General features: G+C 47.5%; 1 protein-coding gene across 2 annotated transcripts in view; it reads right to left on the bottom strand.

The window, feature by feature from the left end:
• Positions 1–2,032: 2,032 nt before the first annotated feature.
• Positions 2,033–18,203, bottom strand: part of LSG1 (large 60S subunit nuclear export GTPase 1) — a 62,118-nt gene continuing 45,947 nt past the window's right edge. The window contains exons 1-14 of one of the 2 annotated variants that reach the window (XM_054282867.1): positions 13,218–13,303; positions 13,026–13,143; positions 12,677–12,797; positions 12,019–12,105; positions 11,064–11,150; positions 8,954–9,014; positions 8,077–8,253; positions 7,491–7,913; positions 7,091–7,192; positions 6,132–6,275; positions 5,713–5,836; positions 5,030–5,109; positions 4,234–4,407; positions 2,033–2,958 (exon numbers count right to left, since the gene is read on the bottom strand). In XM_054282867.1, coding sequence (XP_054138842.1) covers positions 2,779–2,958; positions 4,234–4,407; positions 5,030–5,109; positions 5,713–5,836; positions 6,132–6,275; positions 7,091–7,192; positions 7,491–7,913; positions 8,077–8,253; positions 8,954–9,014; positions 11,064–11,150; positions 12,019–12,105; positions 12,677–12,797; positions 13,026–13,143; positions 13,218–13,298 — 1,959 coding nt within the window. In that variant the 5' untranslated portion in view covers positions 13,299–13,303 and the 3' untranslated portion in view covers positions 2,033–2,778. Of the gene's footprint in view, positions 2,959–4,233; positions 4,408–5,029; positions 5,110–5,712; positions 5,837–6,131; positions 6,276–7,090; positions 7,193–7,490; positions 7,914–8,076; positions 8,254–8,953; positions 9,015–11,063; positions 11,151–12,018; positions 12,106–12,676; positions 12,798–13,025; positions 13,144–13,217; positions 13,304–18,203 lie in introns of those variants that run through there. The other variant, XM_054282868.1, reaches the window with a different exon arrangement.

Below are 18,203 nucleotides of genomic sequence, written 5' to 3'. Positions count from 1 at the left end.
CTGTGTGTGAAGCAGAGCCCCAGTTCTCTGGACATCCAGGGCAGAGCTGGTGATTCCACCACAGGCTGCCAGTGCTGCCCCACAGCACAGCACAGACCCACCCAGGATCTCTGGGGACACCATGTGCTGTGGGACAGGCTGCAGGCTGGAGTGAGACACCCTGAACCTGGCAGCAGAGACCTGCAGGGAGAGCTGTAGCTCTCAATGCAAGTGCAACATACCATCAAAGGCCAGTTCAGCTCCAAAACATATTCCCAAACCAGTTCTGCATTTCTGCTGCAGGTATCAGTGCAGGAGGGAACATTAGCCAGGAAAACAAACTGCTTGCATTATAAAGCAAAGCTGCCTGAAAGGGGAGACAGAGCACTGGGGTGCTGGGGATCCCAAAGAGACTGGAACCAGTTGCAGGCTGCACACTCCCTCTACACACACAAGGCACTTGAAGAAAACAGCACTCCAAAATGGAAACTGGCCTTCTCCAGCCAGCAGTGGAGCAGCAGAAGCTCATTCACAGGTGGCCAGGGCAGAGCACATTGTGTCCTTTGTGCTGGCTCTGACAAGTGAGCAGTGCCACATGGCCTCACGCTTGCCAGCTGCTGCCATGCGCTGTACTGAGCTGTCAGCAAGGCCCAGCTGGCACTGCCCAGTGAGGGATGTGGTTCAGCCACACATCAAACCACCACAGGAAAGCATTCATTTGCCTCTTACCTATTCTGCCCACTGCTCAGTAACAGCATGAAATATTATCAGGCCTTTACATCCTTCTTCTGTTGAGGCAGGAGTCCTTTAGCACAGCAAGGAGCAGTTTGCATTTAACACCTGAGCACACACTACTTGCTTGGTCATATTTACATTATCCTCCATTCACTCAGGCAAACACTGCAAGCTGCTTGGCAGGTCTCATGGCAAAAGCTTTCTGCAAGCAACAAGCAGTCACCCCCAGTCTCAGGCCCTGGGTCACTCACCAGATTTGGGAGGGTCTATATCAGGACACAGCCTGTCCAGCAAGGTGGCTCATGGAGACCCAGCCAATAGGAAAGGGCAGACAATGCAAAAGGAGAGAACTTGGGTACATGCAACATGGGCTAACAATTCAAAATGTTTCTAAAGCACAAAAACAGAATAGAAAGAAATGTTTTACATCTTCAGTAAAAGATACTCAGTTTGACAGGTAGTAGCTTCACACAAAACAGGACAAAGCTAAGGAGTGTTTCTGAGCAATCAAGTTCCTAAAGCACTGTAAGGAATAAAAGCAGATACCTTTCCTGCAGGGAGGGTGGAGAAGTCAGATCAGAGTGATTTGGCTAAGGCACAACCTTTTCAGGAAACAAAGGCAAAGATCACCTTCTCCCGCAGAACTAGATTAAACACTCTCTCCTGATAATCTACTTTCCACTACAGAACACTGATTTCAAACACCATTGACCATATTAACTCAGGTAATTACACTTCACCTTTACACATGGCAGGGAACTGTCTTCCCTCCTGTGATGTAATCAGGAACTTGAGAGCAGGCGCTCCAGGGGAAGCAGGAGCTGAGGTGAGAGCTCTGCTGTCACTGAACCCTCTGCATACACAGGCAAACTGCCTGTACAGGACACACACAGAGGGTCACAAAGCCAAAACTGCCTTGGTTTGCTGTGGCTTTGCTCAGCAGCTGCTTTCATCTCTCCATCCACATTTAAAGCCTGGAAAGTTCAGAATTACAAGACAGCAATCCCTTTTTATAGCATCAAGAGACCAGCATCATGTGTTATTCCTTCCATCACCTAAAACCAAAGCATGACTCGTCTTCGTGAGCCTTTCCAGTCCTATCATTACTCCCTGTGCTGAACAAGGAATGAAGAGCTCTGACCAAGGGCACAAACATTTTCTCAGTAGGGCAGCTGAGAAGTAAATCTCACTTTAATCTGACCCCAGGTAAGTAAAGTCTTTTAGGCATCAAATACTCAGGTACTCAATTAAAATCTGCTAATAGACAATTCTCTGACTTAGGGCAATGAGACAGATCATGACACACATACAGGTAGTGAAATCTCAAGTATATTTAAGGACAAATTAGCACCAAATTCTTAGGCAGTCATATAGAGGCAATGTTTTAAAATACCAGTGGGAAGTCACACGAAAACAACTGATACCAGCTCAGTGTAAAGGATATAAAAGCAACATTTTCCTTGCATGGTGTGCTGTGCTCTGCTCCAACTGGGAAATGGGGAGTGGTTACAGATTCTACAGAATAGAACTGAGAATAACAGAGAAGGAAGAGGGCAATAAAGATCATTCTACCTCATTTGTCAACCCACTAAAGCATTTTGTCAAATCAACAAACAAGCCTTAAAGACCAGAAAAAAAAAAGAAAAAAAAAGAGCAATAGTGTCTCAAAATGTAACAAACATCACTCATTGAAATTCAACTGTTTAAAGATTTTACTCAGTTTTACCAGGGCTTGCTTTGATTGCAACAGCTATAAAATACATCCTTTATGGAAGGAAAAAACATTCCTGCACAGATCCATCTGCTCCCATTGAAAGGATGTTTCAGCAGCAGTCAAATGTCTGGGCTGGCTTCCAGATAACACCAACAGCCAGGTCTCTTTTGTTCACAGAAGGGATGAACTCCAGCCACCAGAACCCACTCTCATCCCCTGCCAGGCCAATCCACTGCAGAAAGCTCCCAGGTGAGCCAGTGTTGCCCACTTATCTGTTTTTTTCCCCCTCAATCAAGGCCTGTGACACAGTGCAGTCCCTGCCCTGAAAAGGCAAGATACTGGTGCCACAGCTAAGCCTCCAGGTGCTTGGTGATCCTGCGGATTTTCTCCTTCTTGTTCCTGTTCCCGTGTTTTTTCCAGGGCTTTCCCACCACGTTGGCAGGGCTGGGTGCAGCCGCAGGCACGAGGCCGCTCCCCGGCCGGTAGCCCATGGCAGCCCGGACCCCTTTCATCAGGGCACGAACGTTCTCCTGGAAAAGCAGACACAACCCCCAGTGACCAAGCAGCAGCTCCTCAGCCACTGCAGTGTCAGTGAAACCAGACACAGGCAAGCTCAAACGCAGCAGCCCCTGCTCCAGAGCTGCAGGAAGGTCAGGGCAGGCAGCCAAAGCTGCCAAGCTGTGCCGGGTCCCCAGCGTCTGCCGCTGACGTGACACCGTGTCCCAGCCAGCATCAGCTCCAGCACCAGGATGGATCCTCACAGCCTCTGCTCTCTGCACAATAAATTGTCTTCACAAATAAATCTGGCGCCCAGGAAAGCCACAGACCAAAATAAGTTGCTCAAGTCTGGAGCGTGGGCAGCGCTGACGGGGCTCGCAGCTTGTGCCAGCACTTTGGGCAGACAGAGCAACAGTCTGGTAATCCCAAAAATGCTTTTCAGGTCACAGTTTTCTAAAATAGCTCACTTTTTTTTTTTTTTTTTGAAAAGAGCCTGAGTTCTTGTTTTCAAAATGCATGATTATCTCAGCTGTGCTAAATAAATGGTGTTCACATCCAGCTAACCACACAGAATGGAACATGCTATCTATGACCCATTCTGCTCACAGCCAAAAACCTGTTCTAATCCTTGTCAGGTATGCAGATCCAGTCAGTTATGTATTTCATATTTCACAGTAAGTCATTAATACACTTTTTCAGTAGTGTAGAGGCAAAACAGATGCCTGTAGGATCTGACAAGAATCATACAGGTTAAGAAAAATTCCCATTTTATACCAAATTTTGAGATTTCTTGACTGGATTTTAAATCACTTTGTATGCTTTTCATCTGATTTCAGGTTCTGAGTCAAAACCTCAATGTAATACTAAATTATCTTAAAAAAGCTTATCACAGCCTCTAAATACATCAGCTCAGGAAAGGAAAGTCATTTTGAAGGACCTGCTAGTTCAAAACCATATTCTGGGTCAGTTGTCAAGTCATTCCTCCTTGTCTTTCTTCCCAGCCACCCTCCTGTTTGCTCAAGATTGATGTCTGATTCCTAACGACCAGGGTCACCCTGCTGTCCTCTGAAAAATCATCTGTGCACACCTCATTAGCAATCTTTCTGTCACTGAGGGCATTCCCAGTGATTTAGGAGATAATAAAAAGAACAGAGAGCTCTTGGGTAGAAATTACATGCAGATCCCACAGCATTAAACACCATTAACTCAACCCAGCACACCTCCATCCCCAAAGGTGGTTTTCCCCCAGTAACTATAGATGAGTGCTGCAGCAAAAATTCCTAGAACAAATCTCTTCCAGAATTTACCTGATGGAAAAAAGTTTTGTCCACCACATTTTCAATTTGTTTTGCTTTGGTATTCTTCTCAGGCTTCACCTGTCCAGTGGCCTGCACAATTGTACTGTCAGGGCATCTTTGATGTTGGTGCTGAAAATCATTTGGGTCAATACCAGGAGGTGGATGGCAATATAACAGCTTCCCCTGTGAAAGCAAGGGGACTCAATTATTACAAAAGAAACTCAGAGAGGAAAGAAAACCACTCCAAACCTAAGAAGGGCCTGAAGTTTAGGGGTTCACACTGGCAGACTATCAGTACACTTTATTTCTTCTCCCAGACAACAACTAGCTTGACTCCTAAGATAAAGTATTGTTCCACCTCTACATCAAAGCAGCATTTGCAGCTGCAAACAACACAGAGCAAAACACTCAGGAGCACCAGAGGATCCTATTAAGAAATTATCACCAATAAGTTGCCGAGAGGTGCTAAAGAAGCATGCAGTATTACAACACTCACAGCAACAGTCCTTAGTGCCAAATATTGGTCCAGCTGTACATTATGGGTTCATTTCTTGAGTATCTGCTAGCTACTTTGGAGATATGATTATTTAGCTGGCACCATATTTTCAAGCAATCACCTTTCTAAGATTAGGCAGCTTGAGAAATTCAATTTATTCTTTTAAAACACAAAAGCAGCCCAATTTCAAGAGTCTTTTGATACATGATGATTTTATCCAGAGAAATAGAACTGACTTTATTGTACTCCAGTGCAAACTTTAATTCACCTCTAAGAAGAGAAGTAAACCCAGATGTAGAAAGCACTTACATTGACATAATCTTTTAACACATATCGAGCTGATCTCGGCTGGTCTGGTTGTCCATGAGATGTCATAAAGCCCCTCATATCTAGAAGAGAAATCCAAAGTATATTCTTGTTAAGTACAAGAGAATGTTAATGTGTTATCCTCTGCTGCCTAACCACCCATTTGTATTCTTCCTCAAAAATACTCCCTTAGAAAGAGGCTTCTCTTGGGGAAAGCAGGGGAAAAAAAGGGAAGAATTTTGGTGACTAAAAGTACTGCAGAAGCATCTTGACCTGAAAGAAATTGTAAGAGCTGACATCTTCCTACTAGCAGAAAACTGCTAGGGTTTTATTTTTTTTTAAAGAGAATGAGAATTCACTGCATTCTTCAAAGTCTAATTCAGACACAGATGCTGGGAGGTATCTAAAAAAGTAAGAGCACCACACTATAGACTGGCAGGGCATTTTACCAATATCTTCCACACTATCGCTACATCTGTCAGATGAGACTGGCAAAGCACCACTCCAGCTCCCACAGGACATGAGGCATTAACAAAGACCATTCCTGAGAGGAGGGCAAGTCCTATCAAAGAGGTCCAATGCACAACAAAGCCAAGCTGGGCCTAACTTTACCATGTTCTCCTAAGGCCATGTTCAGGACCATGCACACAGTGGAGGTGACAGGTTTTAAAAGGATCATCACTCACATCCATATGCTGTTAGCAGCTCTTCAGCTGTGGGCTTTCGATCTGGGTCCTCATCTTCCCTTGGCCTTATGATATTTATTCCATAGGTTGCTTCCAAAATGTTGCGTGGGATATGCTGGCAAACATAAGCTAGTGAAGGAAACTGCTTGTGTAGCTGTAAATCACAAAGTGATCTTGCCCTTGTCACTCTAAGAGCACACACAAAAAAAACTTTTGGATTTTCCTGCAAACTAGAAAAATAACACAAGTCTGACAACACTAAGTTGAAATGAGATAGGAAAAGACCAACACAGCAGGGCTGTGTTATCCAGTATGTCCCACCTCCCTCAAAGCATGAGCACATGTGCTGCTGGCTGGAACATGGCATACTCCAGATCCAACCCCTACATGCACTCCTACAAACCCCATGCAAAGGATATTAGAGAAACAGGTGGAACATGGTCCCTCATCTGATCTATAGGCAGAATTCCAGAACAAATCATTTCTGCCTTGGTAGAGACAAAAGATGGCATCACCAGACCAGGGCAATCACAAAGGCACAGACCAGGCTCCACATACAGGGTCTACATGACAAATAACCCATTAGTTCACTATGGCAACTCAGTGTCCACGGAGGAAAAAGGAGCAAAAAAAATAAAAATCAAATGCACAGATGAAACATGGATGCAAATGACAATAAGCAGAAATTCTACTAACACAAACATCTGCCCTGCTGGTCCCAGTCAATGAATTAAGCAGATAAGATGTAGAAGACAGCAACATTTTTCAAAGTTCCTAAATAAGGTGTCCAGATGGGGCAGCAAGATCTTCAGCTCTCCAGTCTGATGGCAGAGGAGAAAGCACTCCAGAAACCTTTAAGTGTGTTGGACCTTCTGAAAGAGCTAGGAGTTTGAAAAGTACAAATTCCACAATGGTCCCACTATAGCATTGGAGCTGCTACCTCAAAATCAAAGTTTGATCAATATGAAAATATCAGCAAAACTACATTTATTCACAGCAGTGATGTTGACAAGGATAGTTTGAAGCCTTGACCTTAAGCTGCTTGGAGGAACACTCATGTTAAAAAGCTTCTCTCCTCATGACTGGTGTTAGAAAAAAGGGACAAGGTAACTAATTAAAATCAGGAGATGGAAAACATGCCCCATTGCACTGCAGCTCTCATGAGTGACTCAAAATCGAGCACAAGTTTAGGAGCATGAATTAAAGTTCCAAAATTACACACATCAAGACCACCCCACTCCAACCTACTCTGCTGGCCACAGTTCAGGCTGGCAGAGTTCTCTGTGAGTGCATGTGGCTGCAACTAGGTCATAATGAAGCTCTCTTCCACTGGTGAAAAAGAAATGCTAAAAAGACTGATGTTATTTGTTAGCAATACCTGGAAGTGCTTTGTACGGCCTGGTGTAGCAGACACCGACACCTTCTTATTTCCAAGGATTGTGTTGATGGTTGAACTTTTGCCAACATTAGGGTAACCCACCTAGATGACAAAGAAGTGAAATGTTATTAGGCAGAGTGATGCCAAAAGACTGACAGAGCTCTGACACAGAAGTTCTTTAATAAAATGTTCTAAAAATAACAAAACTAGGGCAAGCAGGGGGGGCACGCTGAGCTCTAGGAGCTTCAGTATTAATCTTTGCACAAAACCCACAGTGGTTTGTGCTTGCCAGTTTTTATACCCTTATAGGAAGCCAGACTACAGGATGAATTTTTACCATGGAGGGAACATGGAATTACAATTTAGATTAAGTTCCATTTAAGCACAAAGTCCAACTTACCAGCCCAACATTTACTTCCCCATCCTTCACCCTTGTTCCATTGTGCATAGTTTTGAATATCTCCAGCAGCTCATCTCTCTGTACCAGATGGCTGAAGTTCCTGACATTCCTGTTCTGCTCCTGCACTCTGTGCTGCACTGCAGCATCATCAGTCCTGCTTTCCATCCTCTCTGGACAAACAGCATTTATGCTGTCACCAGCTTCATCTTCAGAACACGTTTGCCAGTCCTCCTCTTCATCATCTTCACAGTCTTCATATTCATCACTGCTGTTATCATCACTCCCCAGGGCCTGGGTTGCACTTTGCCATGTGCTGCCTGTGGATGCTCTTTCTGCACTTCCTTGTGCTGTGTCATCTTCCTGACTGGAGCCTCCATCCTCAGAACTGCTGGGGTGCTCCGCTCCCCCTCCAGAGCCCAGTTCCTGTGGGAACAGCACTTCAGAGGTAAATGCAAAGACAACCCCAAGCCTTGCTGCTGGCTCAGGGAGCTGTCATCAGCCAGATTCCATAAGCTGACAACCCAGGGCTTATCTATTCCCAGCTGCAGCCAGCACAGACCCAGTGTGAACTGGTCACCTGCAGTACCTTTGATTCTCCACACAGGCGTTCACACTCTGCCAGAGCTGACCAGAACACCACCTTGACACCCTCCTTCTCAAAGAACTGTGCCCAAGCAGCACGCTGCTCCTCACTCAGCAAATCTGCTTTGTTGATCAGGATCATGTTCTCCTTGTCATTACTGACTTCCTTAACATAACTTTCCTAAAGAAAACAAGAGAAGGATCAGTTTGCACTCTGGTTTCGATTCCTTCCACCCCGAGACAACACAAGATCACCAACACAAATTACTCCCTGCAGCTCCACATGAGTGTAGCCAAGCTTACCATCCCTAGGCTGGTGGAAGTGCTGCTCAGCAGACAGCCACAAGAACAAATTGGAGCATGCAACTACCAAAATACAGCTTGTTGCTGGCCATGTGTGCAAACACCTTGTCTGCTTAGAGGTGTGACAAGATATTAATCAGCACCCTGCAGCAGAGCTCCTCAGATAACTATTTGAGCAATTTCATGTCTCCCTGATGCAGTGTTCTATAGCCTATCATTACAAACTTGTCACTGGAATAATTTTTGATCCTTTGTAAGCCTCACCCACTTTTATTCCACTATGCTTTTACATAAGACAATTCCTTTAGGTGAGGACACTTCAAATGGGTAATGAGGAATAAAATAGATCTGCAATGTAACATCTGCAGAAGAGCCTCTAAATCCACAACATTCTGTGTGAAATACCAAAGGAAAAAAAAAATAATTTCATGCCAGAATACTTTTATCAATTAATAAGATATCCACTCATGCACAACAGCAAAACAGCTTCAAGGTGGCTGAATGCATTGAGCAAAAATATATCACATAAACATTAAGACATAAAATGAAGACAACATTCAAGAAAGTGGTTTACTTACCAGATCCTGACATCTAAACAGAAGGGGGTTTCTGGCATCTACTATCTGGACTACAATATCACTGCAAAAGGAAAGGAAAGCCCCATGAAGTACTCATTCTTACATTGCCCCAAAGAAAGCAGTAAGACACTGCAATTATTGATTTTTAAGTTTTCCTTGGAATTTTAATAGTTTCGACTGTATTATCCTACTAAATCTCTTTACTGAACAACAGAGCATTTCAGCAGCCCACCTGCCCAACACAGCCATGCTTGTGCTACAGGCCAGCACTGCCATACAGTGTTTCCTCCTCACTTGGCTCATTCCCCTGCACAATCCTACAGCCAGCAAGGGAGAAGAAAACATCTCAGTTTTGCCAACCCATCTACCCTTCAGAAATGCTCAGCAGGCAAGAACCACAGTAGTGGCACTCCATCTTTTAGAATGGCACTAAAAACTGTGGTAACACAACTTTGTTTCTGTCTATTCTCATCCTCAACTGTGGCAGGGTGGTTACAAAGAGAAAGAAGAGGTGGTTTTCCTACACAGTGAGATATTTTGGAACATTGTTGTCCTCCTTGCATAGAACAAGATGTACAAAGCCTCCCACAAATGACATACAGATTTTAAGTGTTTGCTATTGGATATTTTCAAAAGTTCCTCTGTGCTCTTTTTGTCACAAAAAGCATAAAACAATTAAAAAATAGCCTTAGACTTCAGTAAAATATGTTGTTCCCCCATGCAAGCAAGACCTTGCAAGATGCTTCTAGGAAACACCTTCCAAGCCCAGGGACCAGCTTGCCACCACATACATGAGCAGGACTCATTAGTTCCACACACTAATTAAATGCAATGGCTTCAGATCCCAAAGGCATTCATGTTTCTTTTGTCAAAAGGAGGGGAAAATTTAACTACAGCCTCTTCCACTACAACTTCTCCAGGCAAGTAATTTAAAATACTGCCAGGTATTATCACATGCTAATTCCATTTGTTTGACAGGGATTTCTGTTAAGTCAGGACAACTTCAGAACACCATAGGTCAAATGGAAGATTTTCAAGCTTCACTAGGCAGTTTGTTATGTGTTTAAAAAAAAAAAAAAAATGGTAATCCCCCCAAGGGAATAATTTAATAAGCCCCATGGGTACAAAGAGGACTGCACAGTTACAGACATTCAAAGATCAATATGAGGGAGAGCTGACACCACCATATTGGGATGGGATACAGAGAAGTTACTGAACCACACTGCTGGGAACTAGTTGGAAGCAAATATATGGAAAAGGCTGATAACAGATCAAATTATCTGGAAAGGTTAAAGGATTAAGTGACTTTTCCATTCACTTCTGAGACAGCATCCTCAGTCTACATGAAAAAAAGCTTCAACAGGAGCAGAAAGGCATTAATGACACATTCCAGTCACCCCAAAACACGGTGCACACTCACAGTGTACATCACGATACCCCAGAGTGCATGCTCCTGACCAGCACTCTCCCAGCCAAGGGCCCAGCAGCACTCAGTACAAAGGCCCTTCTGTGAAGGGACCAGCTCACCATGACCTCACTGGTGAAGTATTTTTCAATTTTAGGAAAGTGAAATGAGAGGATCTTAAACCTAATTACTAGTGAAATTAAATGCCCCAGATAGATTAATGTAGCAGATACCACTCTTATTGTATTACAGCTCAGCAGAGCAAACAAAGCTATTCCTGTGGTATGACAGCCTGTTGTCTTCTGTGCACTGCTGCAACTTCTCTGTGTGGCAAAGACACAAGGACCAAGAGGCTCCTTCTTTCCCAACATTACTTAGTCCTTGTCTCCTGCTCCTGAACATCAGCTGCTGTAGTTTGGTTGGGAAGGAAGGGAAGGGGTTAATCTTGGCAAGAGACCTCAAAGGCACTTTGTGACACAGACCTCCTACACAGAGGAAGGCCAAGAGACTCTGAACCACTGCACATCACACTGTTGAGAGCTAGCAAACATCACAAAAACAAAATCACTGCAGTACTGATAATAAAACATTACTAACTTAATAATTTTTCCTGTGCTGAGACACTTGAACCTTGTCTCAAAAGCTGCAATTCACGAAAATACATTCAACATACCTTTTTAAAAAGCGGATAGCAAAATACTTTACCTTCTTTCAATGACTCTCCAAAGCTGACGCCAAAATTCCAAGTTTCTTTCAAATGGGGTCAGAATTAACTTTTTCTCTTCCTCAAGGCTAAGGCAAAACAGAAAAAACAATGTCACATTTGGTCCATGGCAGGCTGTAAGCTCACATCCAGTCCTTCCCTAGATCCAGAAGGCTTTAGCTTTGCAGACAGTAATCAAACCAAACCCATAGAGAGGTACTGTTTCTGGAGTTTATTCAAACAGATCAAGCCCTCAGGTACACTGCTGCCAGTGGCACTGGTTTCGTGGTGACACAATGCCTTCTGATCTTGTCAATGCAGAAGTAGTAAAAGATGGAAAGAACAAGAACTCATCTGGAGTCTGCCTGTGAAATTAGAGAGCCATGATAACAAATGACAGAAGTTATCCCAAGTGCCAGCAGTTTTTTCTTAATTGAGTACCCCTTGGAAAAAAACCTGAAATTTGGGTATGGTACCTGAAATACCTCTATACAACCTTTAACTTGGTGTTACCACCACCTGAACAACTTTACTCAGGGTAAGCATGGGCTTGCAGGGTGTGAGCAGATACCAGCTGAGTCTCCAAGCCAGGAGATGCAGTGCCAGACCAGCACAGGCTGCTGGATGCAGCAGGCTGGCAGCATGGCCTTCTATTCAGAGCAGCACTGTTGCTCCAAAAAGACACATCCAGTAACCCTCTACTCCGCAGGTGAATTAAGAACATCAGATGTCATCCTGAATTCATTTAAAAGAACATGCACACACAAGACAGCTTTGCAGAGCTGAGCACAAAGACATGCTGGACTGTGGCTGGGATGTCCAGCCTTCCAGAACAAGTACAGAGAGCTACTGAGTAGATGTCAGTTTTATTGGTTCAACAAGGATAAGTTCAACTCACTGTTTCCTCTGTCACTAAATGCCACCAGCTACTTACCCAGCCACAAGCAGCATACTCACTGGGCAAGCTGTCGCCTCCACTCGAGAAAGCTCTCTCTCTCTGCTTGCTTCAAGTCCTCTGCACTGGTTGTCCTATCCCATTGTGGCCTGTAACAAGCATATTTTGGAGTGAGTGGTCAGAAATAGCAGTCAGTCCAGCTACATTACTTCAGCAAAAAGAACATAAAAACCACACATTCAGTTATGCTGAAGTAATGCTTCTGATGTGCATGCATCTGTTTTCAGCAGCTTTAAGTACACCTTCTTTCCTTGTTCCTTCCAAACTCCATCAGCAGGGAGCATGTACACCAGATACCACAAAGCTGTTTTCTTGAGCCAAGTTTTGTAGGGTCATTAAGATGGGGGTTAATCTCTCTGTTCACCATTCACAAAGCTCTGAAAGAGCTTACCAGGCAGCCTAGATGCACCTGCTACAGCAGTGCCAAGCTTTGGGCAGGAAAGCCACACCATCAGGCCAGAGAGGCTGGCACTGGCAGCACTCACATGGCAGACTGGCACTGTACTGTGAGTTACAGCCTGCTCACATAGGTTAGTTCATGGCTTCTCCAAAAGCAGAGTATTGCCAACCTGAGGGCTGTCCTCAGGCTTGCAGCCAAGAGGGATCAGCCCCGGAGCCCCAGTGAGGCAAGGGGCGCCCAGGCAGCCCTGCAGAGCTCACCTCCGTGGGATGCGCAGGAACTGCTGGTTCTCCTGCTGCAGCTGCCGAACGCGCTGGGCCTCCTGCGCTGAGAGCAGGCCCGTGCAGCTCTGGGCAGACACGATCTGGGCATTCAGACGCTCTAAAGGACAGACAGTCATCCAAAGCCACCCGTCCCCAGTGCTGCTAGCCCTGCCACCCAATCCTGACCCCAGCCCTGGCTCAGGGCCTCACAACCCGCCCCAGCTCCCGCGGGTCAGACCCACTGCCAGCTCCCACTGGCACCCACTCAGCCCAGAACAGGCGTCGCCCCATCCCGGGATCCCCTCCTCAGCCCCAGATCTGCCCCAGGCCCGTCCCAGCTGCTCACCGGCCACGAAGCGGGTGCCGGCCAGCTCGGCCGTGGCCAGGAACTCTTCCAGCGGGCTCTGCTCGGGCGCCGACCGCAGCTCCGGGCCGCGCTCGGCCACCACCTCGCTGGCGTGGAGCTGCGGGGACAGGACACCACCATCATCCCGGGCCGCCCCGACCTCTCTCCCGCCTCCCCGGCCCCCCGGCGTACCCATGAGGAGGCGCCGCGCCGCTCCAGCCCGCGCTGCCGCTGCAGGGAGCGCCCAAGCCCATCGCTCCGCTTCTTGCCCATGTGCCGCCGCCGCCGCCCCGCCGACGGAAGGGGCGGGGGGACCGCCGCGTTCTACCGCCCCTTCCGCCCCCTTCCACCGCCCCTTCCACCGCCCCTTCCGCCGCCCGGAGCCTCCGCCGCGTGCCCGGCGTCCGCCACCAGGCGGTGCCACCGCACCGACACCGGCCCTCGCCGCCCAGCCAGGGCCATAGGACACAGCCTGAACCTGCCCAAGGGGAGGTTTAGGTTGGACATTACCAAGAATTTCTTAACTGAAAGGGTGATTAGGCGTTGGAGTGGACTGCGCAGTGTGTTGGTAGAGTCATCGTCCCTGGAGTTGTTTAAGAATGTGGCAGTTAGTGCCATGGTCTAGTTGATATGGTGTTGGACTCGATATCAGAGGTCTTTTCCAACCCAACTGGTTCTGTGATCATCCATCCATCCATCCATCCATCCATCCATCCATCCATCCATCCATCCATCCATCCATCCATCCATCCATCTTTCTATCCCTCCCACCCTATGGTGCTCAGGATGGACACACATCTCTCTGGGTCTCCCCTGCTCAGGCTCAGCTCTAACCCCCTCCTTTCCATAGCAGCCACCAGCCCCACCAGCAATGAGCCTGGGGGCACGGTTCACTCCCACCCCAAGGTCGGTGCTGCAGCTGGAGGCCCTGGCACTGGGGTGGCATACAGGGCTGCCAGCCCCAGCCCAGTCCGTGGCAGTGCCACCAGCAGTGGGGCCAGTTTCTCTTGCTGGTTTGGCCCAGTGCAGATGCTATCAAACCACATCGTGCAAAACCCTGCCCAGCAGCCAGCCATGGGGCAGGGCTTTGTGTCTGCCTCTGGGGAAAGCCACCAGCTCCTGTGGCCGAGGCTGACCCTGCGCCCTGTAACACAGCCAGGCCAATACAGGTTTCCCTTCCCTAGTACCCACTGTCCAAATACAACAAACACTTTATGCGAGGAATGATGATGGCAAAGTGGGATCCTGGATGCAGATGTGGGGAAGTACACTATGAGGTTCCTGGCAAAATCTAGACAGAGTCTGGGCATCTTGGCCAGATCGAGGAAATTGCATGGCCAGCCAGGGAATCACTGAATGGATTTTGGCAGCAGCCATTGTGACTGGTCTGGGTCAAGATGGGATAGCAGGTTAAATTAATAAACAACTTGACCTGTACTTGCTCACTGAACTGAATTATGAAGCATTTCTCCTTTATGGTTGTTGGGTTAAGGCTGGACAATTTTCACTACAATTCTGTAATATGTGTCAGTTGTAACTGGAGAATAACCTGTCTAATTCCTGGAAATCAGAAGCAGAAAAAGCTTAACTTCAGGAGTTTGCCACCAACAGCATGGCAGTATGCACAACCCCCTGGGCAGGAGCAGTCTTTTCTCTCTTTTCTATTCTCTTTTCTTTCTTTTTTCTTTTCTCTTGCTCCATGATAAATGCCCATTAGGAAGACAGAGCTTTTATTTTCTTCTTCTTTTCAAAGCCAGTAACTGCATGGCATAAATTTCCCAAGGACGTCTGATCCTTTGCCATGCTCATCCCAGGCTCTGCCACCACCACCAGCCTGGTCTGGCCCCTCCTTTGCTTCCTAAAGGCAAATAAGAGAGATGAAAGGGGACTCAGCAGTCGCCTTTTCATTTAGGTGAGGTGCTTCAATGGAAGACTGGTGGGCTGCAGACAGCAGGCAGACATTTAGTAAAATAATTTCTAATCGAGTAATCTTTAATAAAACCATCTCAAGTCTTTATGTGGGCACTGAAGCAGTAATATAAGTGCTCATTATTGTCTTTCTTTTGTACTTCAGTTAAAAGTTACCTTCCCTCTACAATGCATAATCACCAGCCAGAGCAGCCAGCCAGCCTGGCTGATCCCCACGCCTCAGGTCTGGCAGCACTTCTAACCCCACAGCTGAGGCACGTGCAGTGCCATTCCTAGGCTGCCCAACCACAGGCAAAATGCTCTAATAATCCCATTGGCACAGCCCTGGCAGCACAGCCCCAGCACCACCAGGGTCTGGAGACTGTCAGTACAGAGTGCAGAGCTCAATGGATCTCCATGGGACACTTGCCGCTCTGTTCAGGGGCATGAACTGGATACAGACACTCAAGGACAGGCAGAAGCGCTGGTGCAGTGGGAAAAGGAGGCTTGCTCCACCACCTGCAACCCATCCTGGGGCAGGGAGGTTTGAGGATAACCTGAAGAACAAAGACCTCTGCATTTAGATTGGGATGTTTTTCCCACACATTGCCCTTTTCTCCCCCACCTTTCCCCATTTCTAGACTGAAATGCTTCAGGGAACAGTTAATTGCAGGTATTTTCTACTACCTTTGTAGAACCTACTTAAGCAATGCCCAAATTGCCCTCATTGTTGCAACAGATACATTTCTGGGCACTTCATAAGCACCAAGGAATTATTTCTGTCTGGTGATGCCAGCAGCACTGCAAAGACTGCTTTGAGCAGAGCAGTGCTGAAGGAGAAACAGACTGGGTCATCCAAGTGACAAAAACATCAGAGCTGGAGTAGTAATTGCCTATTTCTAATTGCCATGTTTCTCATCCCTCTCCCATTGCTCTGTTATGCCTACCTGAGCAAGACAGGCTTCTGCTAGTCTCACCTGAACCCGACAGCCTGCTGCTTCTAGAAGACATTTATGCTTGCATTTCACACAGTGAAAAGGGAAACTGAGGTACAGATGCTGTCACAAGAGCTGCACAGAGGCAGCTTGGCACCAGAGTGTACGTGCCAAGAGCACAGCCAGGCAAGGAGAGCTTGGAGGAGAGGGGCACGCTGCTGTCAAGTGTGATAAAGCTGTTGATTTGCAGCCCATTCCCATATGATGGAGTAGCTACCACTGCATGCAAAATGAACACAATTTTTGCTGTGGGGCTTTGTTTGTACAACTCATCTCTTTGACAGAGATGGGATGGACTGAGGTGTTGTCCTGGGAGAGAAAGCACTTCTGTGCATCACAAAACTTCTCACTACTCCTTTGAAAAGCACTGAGTGCCCAGCACTGTTGGCTCTTTGGAAAGTGGCCACAGCTTTGGGAATTCTCACAAAACCATTGCATAGACAAAGTAAAATCTGCTGTCCTTCCAGCACATTGTAATCATTGTCTTCGGCTTCTCTCCCAACTTCTTCTGCCTTGGAGCCAAACCACTGCTCCAGTTTTTGATGCATATCCTGAGAATTATTTAGCAGCAGCAGCTCTTTTTCAAAAGCTTGTGATAACAGTGCGTTTTTGCCTAAAGGAAACATCGTTCTTTCTGGATGCAATTTTTCCTCCATGTTCCTTTAAGGCAGCACTGGGAGATCTCAGGACTGTGTCCCTAAAATATTCATGTGATGGCTATTCATTATTCATGTAGGTTCACAATGCTCAATTCAGCGGCACTGCCAGCCTCAGCCTGACAAGCAGACCCATTAAGAAACCCTCCCCACAGCAGCCCTGAAAGAACACCAAGACAATTTTGCTCTGTGCACAACTGCAGCTGCTTGAGCCCTCTTCTTTCCAGCTGTACTCAGAAATGGACAGGTACTGTAGAAGGGTGGGAGCTTGTTCCACAAGATTCCCATCTCTTGGTGAAGGTCTTGCTCCTCTTTAGAAAGAGCAGCATGCTGAGGAAACTCTGAAGCAGAGCTGCCTGGCCAATGCTGAGCCCTGAGAAGGCACCAGCCCTACTGAGGCCCTCGTGTGAGATTTTAGACTCCGTTTCTTCCACCAGCCCTATGAAGATAAAATCACCTCCTTGCCTGGCAGGGTGGGGGCAAGTTAATTAGAGAGAACTGTCTGCCTCTTTGAAGGCACAAAGCACCAGATAGGAAACCCATGGGATTTCTCCAGCTCCCATTCTGTCAGCTCTGGCTGGGAAGCCTCACCATGCTGCCCACTGCTGCCCCTCACCATGGCCCCATGGTGGCAGCCCCCAGGATGGAGCACTGAGCGGAGGATGCTGTCCTAGCACCACCTCTGTGCCCCGGACGGGCAGCACGGTATGAGGACGGATGTCCAGCACCAGCCCAGCCAGCAAGCTGCCCCTGAGGGTGCCGTGACACCCAAGGGAGGGCTCTGCTCCGTTGGACACCGGCTGCCCTGCTAATTATAGCAGGCAGTGCAGGAAGCGCCGGGGCGGCCTGCGCAGGAAGCGGGGTGTGCCGCTCTCGGTGGCTGAAAAACAACTGCGGCAGAGGTGTGCCCGCACCACCATGGCCCGCCGAGCAGCACAGCCCCTGATCCAGGGTACTGCCGCTCTTTGGCACCCTGAGCAGCACTGGCATCACCCGTGGTGCCCCAAGGGGACCCAGGCCTGCCTATGCATAGATCTCCCACAGTTTTCATGTGGTCCCTGCATCACCTGTGCTCCCAGCCCCAAGCCCCCAAGCCCTGCCAGGGCACATCCACTCCAAGATGGGATGCTGCTCGCTTTCAGAGAGGCTGGAGGGCAGCAGAGGTGGCATGTGGCACCCATTAAAGGCTGTTAAGGGCCCTTCCCCCTGAGCAGGTCATGCTGTCCTCTGCCCTGCCAACTTGTCCCCGCTGTCCCCACTCCTGGCAACAGGCAGCCATCCGCAGGCAGCCATCTGCACAGTTATCCTGCTGCTGGCCAGACCTGGCTGATGCTGGGAGGTCTGGGGGCCACGGCGCCCTGCCTGTCACCACTGATGGCCTTTGAGGCTCAGGAGCCGCTCAGTCTTTCCGCTTCATGGAAAAACCTGACAGTTCAGCATTTCCTTTGTCCTGGTTTGGAACAAAGAGTCAAAACTTTGACATGTTGCACAGTTATAGAGACTCTGAAATACTTTGTTTTGGAACATACTGAGATGCCGGTTTGCAGTGTTTCACTTTGACTGTGTCACTTCAGCTGCTGCGACACAAGAAGTTCTATTGCTACCCGGGGGGAGAAAAC

Source organism: Melozone crissalis, unplaced genomic scaffold (assembly GCF_028551555.1).
Source record: "Melozone crissalis strain CALT ecotype California unplaced genomic scaffold, PUWL_Pcris_2 ptg000034l_1, whole genome shotgun sequence".
NCBI classification, from domain to species: Eukaryota; Metazoa; Chordata; class Aves; order Passeriformes; family Passerellidae; genus Melozone; species Melozone crissalis.
Note: the sequence above shows the minus strand (reverse complement) of the source record. Positions and strands in the feature narration are given on the sequence as shown.